Source organism: Brassica napus, chromosome C4 (genome assembly GCF_020379485.1).
Source record: "Brassica napus cultivar Da-Ae chromosome C4, Da-Ae, whole genome shotgun sequence".
In the NCBI taxonomy this organism is placed as follows: Eukaryota; Viridiplantae; Streptophyta; class Magnoliopsida; order Brassicales; family Brassicaceae; genus Brassica; species Brassica napus.
In genome coordinates, this window is record NC_063447.1 from 37,243,298 (window position 1) to 37,252,158 (window position 8,861).

Consider the following 8,861-nt stretch of genomic DNA (forward strand, 5'->3'; position numbering starts at 1 on the left):
GAGAATGAGAGCAAATGATGAGTATTTAATCTATTAAAAATGATGGAAAAACATACTTTTATATAATTGAAAACCCATGGGTACACCATTACCCTTTTGTATTTACCCAACACAAATATGAGTTTTAAAATTTATACTAGACCCGAGCATTTCGGATATTGGGTCGGTTCAGATATTTTGAATATCGGGTAGTTTGGATAAGGGGTTAGAGGACATGTACTACTTGGTTTATTTTCGGTTCGAGTAGTTTCGGGTTCGGTTCATTTTGGATAGTAAAACTAGAAACCGGAAAATTGTCAGAAAAATCGGTTCTCATTCGGTTCTTATTTGGTTATTTCGAGTAGTTCGGATAATCTATGTTAAATATCGGATAAAATATTGAATAATGTGGATACAACTTTCAGATATTTTTGATATCTTTGGATATTTTAGAAAAAAATATATAGATACTTTCAGGTAGTTCGGATACTTTATAATAATTTCGTTTTCTTTAACTATTTTTGAATACTTTTATTAGATTTTAAATTTATAAATGTATATTTAATTATGTTGTATATATATAATTAATATTTTTATATATTTGGGTACCCATTCGGTTCTCGGTTCGGTTATTTCGGATATAGAAATTTAGGAACCATTCGGATATTTGAGGATATTTAGTTTTTTTGGTTCCAGGTTCTTTGCTTAGGCCTAATTCATACTCATATTTGACCCAATTAATTGTAGATGGGTAAAAACCCAACCCATTATTACTGGGTTTGGGTAAATCCATGGTAATTATCAATGTTAACATCCCTATAAATAAGCAAGTGGAAATAAAAGTGAACCAACTAGTTGCTAGTGTGGTAACCACCCGCGACATCCGTCAAAGCTTGCCTCCATGCCTGCTTCACCTCTTCTATTTTTCCCACACAGGTTGCATCGAAGGCTTTCCCGAAATCTCCGGTCTGCTTCCTAACATCAGATGGATCCACTTCGTAGAAAATGGTCATCACTGTCTGTTGATACTCTTCCCTGCACTTCATGATTTCCACCAACTCGTCCAGACACCAGTTTGATGAAGCGTAGTTAGGGGAGAGCAAGACAACGGAAACCCTTGATTGTCTGATCGCTCCTACAAGTACGGGACCGACAGATTCGCCTCTCTTGATCTCTTCATCAACGAAAGCTATGATTCCCTTGCTTTCGAGCCCTTTCCGAACGTGACTAAGAAAGCCTTTGCGCACGTCTTCTCCAAGGAAGCTCAGGAAGACGTGATACAACCAACTGTGAGATAGAGATGAAGAAGAAGCCATGAATAACAGCACGAAGAAGAGGAAAGGATCACAAAGCTTTCCAATCTGAAGTAGCTAGATTGTAATAGTCCGGGCTTGGTGGAAGCTATGCCAGGTCACCAGTTAAATGTCGCTCCCCTCGCTTCAGAAGGAGCCCAAGCCGTAGTCGTAGCTACAGTCGTTCGGACTTCGGAGCTACAGGTTAGTGGTAAATTTGGTGTCAAAAAACTTATGCTAGTTTGATGCTTTAGAGGATGCACTAGATAAGTGATATTCTTGTCTTTGGAGGAAGCAAATGGTTTGTATCTTTGAAGGAACACTGTGGTTTCCATTTTCTCCTCTTTATTTTCAGACCAAAACAAAAATGTTTGTGAGACAAGGAGCTGTGTATGTATATAAGAGGTGACATTGAGTTCAATGTCTAGGCTTCATAAGGTATCGTCTAGGCCAAGTTCGTCCTCCATTTCGTCACTATCTTCAAACAGAAACTGGGTCGGCTCTTGTTGCCGCTTCTTCTTTTGCCAGTACGTACTACCTACCACAAGACCCACCGCAACTACACCTAACACAAGTACTACAATCAGTACAACGATTGCATGATGCATTCCGCGCGTTTCTTCTTCCTTGTCAGTGCCAGAATCTTTATTCAAACCTGCCAAAAAAAGAAGAAGAAGAATGCGCATATGATATCCCCAATGACATAATTCAACTGTGAATCTAGAACGAGTAGAAAGTCACACTAGTAGTTCTGTTTTAGCTGGAGTAACTCACCAGCTCCGAGTTGTGAGCAACCATGGCAGAGAAAAGTAGCATTGAAATCTTTCTCCTTAGCATGTGTGTATGTACCCTCAGGTGTGAAATCAGAAGGACAAAGCTCCCATTCGTTAAATGTATCATATCTAAAGGTATCTTCCTCATAGATTCCACATATCTTGCATTTTGTTCCCTTAAGTTTTGTTAGTGGCTGAAAAAAAAAAAAACAAAACAGAACACATGTGCACCTCAAAGGCAGTGATGATAACATCCAAACAAGACAAACTATTCTAATGCTAATCTCTTGACCAGCTAGTTTTGTTACTGGTTCAAGATGAGACCAAAACGAACCTGCCAAGATTCTTGGCCACTGAAAGAATAAGACACGTTCGTTGTCTTCACATCGGGAAACAAAGTCTTGTTCTCTCCTTTGCATTGGAAATAAACTATAGGCTTGGTCGAGAACCACTCATGCGTCTTGAAAATCAGAATCGAATCTAGTTTAACGTCTTGTGTAAGTATTGTTCCTGTGAACAACCATAACAATACAATTCGAAAACTCTCATCAGCTTCAAAAAAGATAGAAGGAAGAGATCAGATGTAGGATCTTATAAACGGTGAGACTACCTGGGAACGACCCGAAGAAGATGATACATAATATGAAACCTCTAGAATCCTGAGAAGCCGAGGGGACTCGGATTGACATCACGAATCCCTATCCGATCAATGTATAACCACAAAGATGCACAATATGTACCGTTCTCACTCTGTTGACAGACTTTGGTGATTTTTTTTGGCTATGGCGGTCGAGCGGAAGCGTCGTCCTTCGTATAGGAAGGGGCGAGACGGAGGAGACTTTTGTGTTGACAGACTTTGGTTTGTTGATTTTGTATATTAACGTAGACGTGGGACATATTAGACAAGTCAAAATGGAATTTCGATAAGATGATAGTGATACGCAATCGATTGAACACGCCAGTGGCGGCTACCCGAGAAAGAAAATAGGAGGGAATATTACTTTGGTTTTGGTTTGGTAAAAGATAATTGCAGTATTTTCTCAATTTCAAATTTCTATAATATTAGTTGAGAAATCAGTTTTACGTGTTATGTTAATTTTAATTTTTAGAGTGGCTAATTACAAATTTAGTTTTAATGAATTATAAATTATATGTAACTATCATTTTTAACATTTTTTGCTTATTATATTATTATTTTTATTTCCTTTTTCTTTTATTTACAAAACCTATATCAATAATAAAAGGATATATCTATGAAATAATATAAAAGATTTATATATAACGAATTTTAAGTTTATTTATCTTCATATTTTATAAAACAACATAAATAAGAAGTAAATATATATAATAAATTAAAAATATATAAATTTATACATAAAACCTTGTTTCAAAAAAATAATAATATATGTGTTTCTTTTAAAGTAAAATAATATATTTCATATTTAAAACTTATCTCTTTTCCTCTTGCCACTTAATTAAATAGGTCTAGGAGTGGTCTCCACGTGTCCACTCTATTTTTAAGTTTACGTCTTTTTTAATCAGCCTCAAATAATTGGACAGTAATGTGTAGTATCTCACCGTTTCAACTCCTATCATTTTTGTAAATCAATATACTTCTGATTCTCCTAGAAATACTCAATTCCAGATATTAGCATATGATGAAAACAGTTTCTTCAAAACCTCCGAGATGTCGTTACCTTATCTTTTGAGCACCATCAGAGTTTGAGAGGTTTGCAGTGTGTTGGAGGCTTGGAGCGATGGTGATCTTCGCGCCGAAACCGATCTGTTTTCTCTGCGTTCCCCATCTATGTTTTCGCCGGTAAATTGTTTCCATCGTTCGCTTCGGCTTGCTTACCGCCTTAGGAAACGTATGTTACATCTCACACTTCTCCATTGACAACTTCATCTGATTTCACTTCTTTTCACTTATTAAGTTTTTTTTTTTTTGTTTTATTGTTGTTGCAGAGTGCGTGCTGTGAGGTCCCAGAAGATTCCACAACAGACAGACCTTAATCGGCCTCCTCTATTTACAGATTTCCTGAGAAATTTTTGTCCAGCCGCAGTAAAGTTTAGTACTTTGTCCCATTTACAAGCTTTCTCCAAATTTTTGATCTCTGTTTCTTTGGCAACGATTTTTATCTTCTTCACATTCCTATATCTTTCAGATTGGCCTAATGGAGACTGAAATGATGGAGATTTGATGCAGTACTTGTCCTTCATGGGAGACTCGCCACAAATAGTAAGGGGACGGAGCACAGAAACCAGGTCTGGTAAAATTAAAGCTATCGCCAGCATATACATCTTCTCGCTAGGAAAAAATTGGGAAAAGCTAAAATTAAAGTCAAGAAACAGATTCCTCTTTTAGATCCAGACTCTTTGCTTTGCTTTACTTTATTTTCTACTAATTCTAATTATCGTTTCTGAATACGCAGGAGACGATGACACGCTACTTTGAGATGCTTCTGTGAACAAGTTTTCCAGCAGAGTATGGATGACGACATGAGGCAAGCTATGAACAAAAAAAAGTTAATTGGTTCTAGCTAGAATGTGATTGTGTGTTTTGTCAAGTTATAGACAAGGAAGAACAAAAAAAAAAATTTGGTTGGATTTGTTTGGTTAGATATGTTTAATCAATCAAATCTGATTGCAGCAGCTGATCTCAAAACATATAGAAGTTTAAAAGGACTCGATAAAGATCACTGGAATTGCTCTAAGTTTTGAGTGAGACATCGTGAGAAGTTTAATGAGCTTAAACTATTCTTTTGCAACGATTAGCTTTTGTTTGGTCTTTTTTACATGAACAGATATGATAATGTGTCCCATTGGTCTCTTAAATTCACACGGATTTGTAATGGTATTTCTTTTCAGGTGATATTCATGGACAGTACTCGGGTCGGTTGAGGCTGTTTGAATACAGAGGCTTCCCTCCTACAGCTAACTGCTTATTCTTGGGAGATTACGTGGACCGAAGGTAGCAGAGTTTGGAGACGATCTGTCTTCTACTTTTCTACAAAATCAAATACCCGTGAACCTTTTATTTCTGAGAGGAAACCACGAATGAGCTTCCATCAAGAGAATCTACGGATTCTACAATGGATTCAACCGTAGATTCAGTGTGAGACTCTCAAAAGTGTTTACAGATTCTTTTGAGTGCCTCCTGTAGCTGCTGCAATAGCCATAAGATATTATGCATGCATTCCTTTCTCCTGATTTGACAACCGTGGAACAGATTACAAACATTAAGCGACCTACTGACGTTCCAGACTCTGGTCAGCTCTGTGGTCTGCTTTGATCTGATCAAGCAAAGATGTCAAAGCTGGTGGATGAACCACCGTGGAGTCTCTTACACGTTTGGACCTGAAAAGGTCGTTGAGCTTCTAATAAAAAACGATATGGATCTCATCTGTAATGCTCAATAGGTTAGTCTACTACAAAATGTTCATGTTTCTTTTTCACTAAACAAGTTGCCGAATTTTTAATATAATCTTTTTTTTCCCTTTTCTCACGCATGTTGTAGAGGATGATTATGACTTTTTCCTGAACGACCGCTTGCTATTATACTTTATGCTCTTAACTACGGTGGTGACTTCGACAATGCTGGTGCAGTGATAAGTGTTGATGAAAGGGTACTCTTTCCAAATTTTTAAGCATGTGGATCGGAGGCCCTGGTTCTTATGATCAAAAGAGGTACTTCAAGTACCTTCTTGATTCGGTCTTTTAGATTCGCAGGTAGCAGTAGTCTTTCATCTAAAATAACGTAGCAAGCAACCTCATAGAAAAGCTGCTGTATATCAATTCTAAAATTGTGTAGAGTATGACACCAGCTCTCACTATTTGCGTACACAATGCTTAAGAATTGTGATGACAAGAAGATCAAGAAGATTTGTGATGTAAATTCAGATCCTTCAAGAACTACTGAAAATGTGAACGGAGAAGTACCTGAAGCAGCTCATCGCTGCGGTTGCCAGTGGTAGTTGTACTCTCAACTATTTGTTTTGAACATTTTAACATTCTAATATTGCTCATATGTAGACTAAAAGTTCGTTTGGGCATATACAGGTAACTAGTCATGAGTCGAGCCCTGTAGCTAGATGTCGAAGAGTATATTCTCATGCTCATGATTATCGTATCAATTCTATCTCAAATAACAGGTAGTTTATTCATATTCACCCCTTTAGATATATACTCCCATTGTACATGTCTTGCTCCTAATAATCGTTATATTAAAATTAGTGACGGCGAAACATTTATTTCTGCTGATGATTTGCGAATAAATCTTTGGAATCTGGAAATTACCAATCAAAGTTTTAACATTGTTGATGTCAAGCCTAAGAAAATGGAAGATCTATCTGGTAAGCCATGGTTTACTGTTCTTTCTGTCCATCAAGCAACTGAATCGTGTATATATTACTGCATTCTTTTTTTGCAGAGGTTATCACATCAGCAGTTCTAAAGGCTCAATTCGCCTGATTGAACTTTTGAACTTGATGTTCTGTATTCACTTACATAAGAATTCTTTCATTTTGCAATACGCAGTTTGAACCTTTCGGGGAAAGAAGACGAAATTGGCAAACATGAAACCAGGCAAGAGACTTATGACGGTACTTGAGACTTTGTCCTTTTAGGCCTTGCAAGGAGGCTTAAAATGCATTTTACATGTTATACCATATCTTCATGAATACTCACTATTTTTTTTTCTCAAAACTTTGTGTTTTAATGATCTTCTCTGACTCATATTGGACAGTAAAAAGTCTACAAAGTTTTATTTTTCCATCTACCGAATTACTCAGGTCATATACAACCTTTATTACTGTATGACTGTATCAAACACCCATACTCAGGAATCTTCGTTCATGACAGAATAAAACCCCAAAGGAATGATTCAGCAGAACTAGCTGTTACTAAATGTAAGTTAGTTCATTGACTGGTTGAACTTAAAACCCCAATATGCTTTCAAAGAGGTCAGTGGTTACATTTGAAACTGTTGAACTCTGGAAATGAGTGGAAACTAAATGTGTCACTAGCTTCCTAAATTTAAGGTTAACCAGGCAGGAGCTTATAATATGCAATGTGTAGTAATTTTTTGAGTCCTCTCCCTAATTTAAACTTGGCCACTCTATTTGTCCTTGCTTTTCACAAAAACCACATCAAAAATGTATTAATATAAAAATTGTATTTCATTGTGTAATAACCCGCCCTACTACGGGCCAAATCCTAGTAACTATATAAATGCAACAAAAATAATCAATTCTTAACCCAATTAGAATAAAAATAATTGTTTTTCATTTTAGAAAAAATATACAACTTAATATATCCAAAATGAGTAAATGAATTGATCATGATTCTTTTACTCAAAATCAGATGCCTATTTAAGTCAGTGATATATCATTACTTAGAATACACTTCTATTTATTTTTATGCATCTAAATTGGACATGACTCAAAACTAATAAAAGGTGAAGATAGTATATCAACAAATTATTATGATTTAGTTTTGTTATAAATATTTATATACATGCATAAATTTCAAAAGATTACCGATTATGTTCACTTATGTAACTACGAACTAACAATATTTTATATTTTTTTCCCGAAATAACATATATAAAAATTATTAATATATTTTTATATTTCTCTTTCTTTTTTTGTTGCAAATAAGCATATATCAAAGTATATTAAAATTTTGGAAATATACTTACACATATAAAATGAAGACCGAAACTAATACAACAATGTGGCTTACTTATAAATAAGTATATGTATTTTAATTGGGGAAATTATATGTTTACCATTTTCACGGTACCACTTTTCATCTTTACCACCACTAAGTGACAAAAGACTCTTATACCCTTGTTCTCTATATATATAATAAATCATTATTTAAAGGGAAATTCTCTCAAATAGCCATTTTTAAGTTTTTGTCACAAAAATAGCTTTCAAGAAAGAAAATGACCAAAATAGCCTCTTTTTATTTTGAAATTTTTAATATTTATTTTTTATTTTTTTAAATTTGAAACCCTATCCCCAAAACCCCACCCATTAACTCTAAACCCTAAGTCTAGATTAGTTAACCCTAGGGTCAAAATACATTTTTACCCTTTAATAAAACTTATTTTGATCATTTTTTCATTGAGTGCTATTTTGTGATAAAAACTTAAAAATGGCTATTTTAGAGAATTTCTATTATTTAAATAAATAAATAAATAATAATTTTTTTTATGTTTTCGAATTATACTTTTTCAAATTCGAACTTTTTTATTAATTTTTGTTTTGATTTTTGTTTTGAATTTTTTCTTAATTTTTTTTTCAAAGTTTCTTTTTTAAAATCGAAAATTATGTTTGAAACTATTTTTTTAATTTTTTTTTAAAAATTAAGTATTTATTTATATATTTATTAAAATCCTAAATTTTACATTCCAAAAAACCTACCCCACCCCTCAACTCTAAATCCTAAGTTTAGATTAGTTAACTATATGGGTATAAGTGTCTTTTACCTTTCATTAAAAGTGAGGGTAAAAATGATTAGTGTAATGAATAGTGGTACTATGAATATATATATAATATAAATACTCTTTGACAAATCCAAGTTCTTATACCTAAAATCAAAGGTCTAACTAAAACAACAATTAATATATTATTATTTATTGTATATGTTATTAATTTATATCGAAATTATCTTACTTAGACATATATTTTGTTTTCATATTAGTATTCAGATATATTCGAAATATTAATTGTTTAATTTATATTCAAATAAATATTTAATTTGATTTACTAATATCATTACCATATTTATTTAGACATATCTATTTCTTACA

At 34.0% G+C, this 8,861-nt stretch overlaps 2 protein-coding genes and 1 long non-coding RNA gene across 11 annotated transcripts; 1 reads left to right on the forward strand and 2 right to left on the reverse strand.

Moving 5' to 3' along the window:
* Window positions 1-720: 720 nt before the first annotated feature.
* LOC125585592 (disease resistance-like protein DSC2) lies at window positions 721-1,295 on the reverse strand. The gene has a single exon (XM_048754935.1). The coding sequence runs from the start codon at window positions 1,293-1,295 to the stop codon at window positions 831-833; it is 465 nt and encodes a 154-aa protein (XP_048610892.1). The 3' UTR covers window positions 721-830.
* A 301-nt stretch (window positions 1,296-1,596) lies between these two features.
* On the reverse strand, window positions 1,597-2,923 carry LOC106390888. 2 transcript variants are annotated; one of them, XM_013831431.3, is made up of 4 exons: window positions 2,655-2,923; window positions 2,379-2,554; window positions 2,046-2,205; window positions 1,597-1,926 (listed from the first exon to the last, which is right to left on the reverse strand). In XM_013831431.3, exons 1-4 carry the CDS (start codon window positions 2,731-2,733, stop codon window positions 1,703-1,705), a joined length of 639 nt encoding a protein of 212 aa, XP_013686885.2. In that variant the 5' UTR covers window positions 2,734-2,923; the 3' UTR covers window positions 1,597-1,702. The 2 variants fall into 2 exon arrangements, with proteins under 2 accessions (XP_013686885.2, XP_013686884.2); XM_013831430.3 differs by having other exon boundaries at window positions 2,046-2,238; window positions 2,655-2,919.
* Window positions 2,924-3,607: 684 nt separating this feature from the next.
* Window positions 3,608-6,817, forward strand: LOC106348571. 8 transcript variants are annotated; one of them, XR_007322578.1, is made up of 11 exons: window positions 3,608-3,912; window positions 4,010-4,111; window positions 4,210-4,309; window positions 4,477-4,569; window positions 4,717-4,718; window positions 4,913-5,463; window positions 5,562-5,773; window positions 5,856-6,014; window positions 6,104-6,195; window positions 6,278-6,396; window positions 6,581-6,817. It is a non-coding gene; the product is annotated as an uncharacterized LOC106348571 (long non-coding RNA). The 8 variants fall into 8 exon arrangements; XR_007322580.1 differs by having other exon boundaries at window positions 5,869-6,014; XR_007322577.1 differs by having other exon boundaries at window positions 5,562-5,731.
* The last annotated feature ends 2,044 nt before the right edge of the window (window positions 6,818-8,861 follow it).

Coding starts and splice junctions, on each gene's coding strand:
- LOC106390888 (XM_013831430.3), bottom strand. CDS start 2,733: ATGTCAATCCGAGTCCCCTCGGCTTCTCAGGATTCTAGAGGTTTCATA. Junction 2,239..2,378: donor GTGGCCAAGAATCTTGGCAG/GTTCGTTTTGGT, acceptor TTTTTTTTTCAG/CCACTAACAAAACTTAAGGG. Junction 1,927..2,045: donor TTGCTCACAACTCGGAGCTG/GTGAGTTACTCC, acceptor TTTTTTTGGCAG/GTTTGAATAAAGATTCTGGC.
- LOC125585592 (XM_048754935.1), bottom strand. CDS start 1,295: ATGGCTTCTTCTTCATCTCTATCTCACAGTTGGTTGTATCACGTCTTC.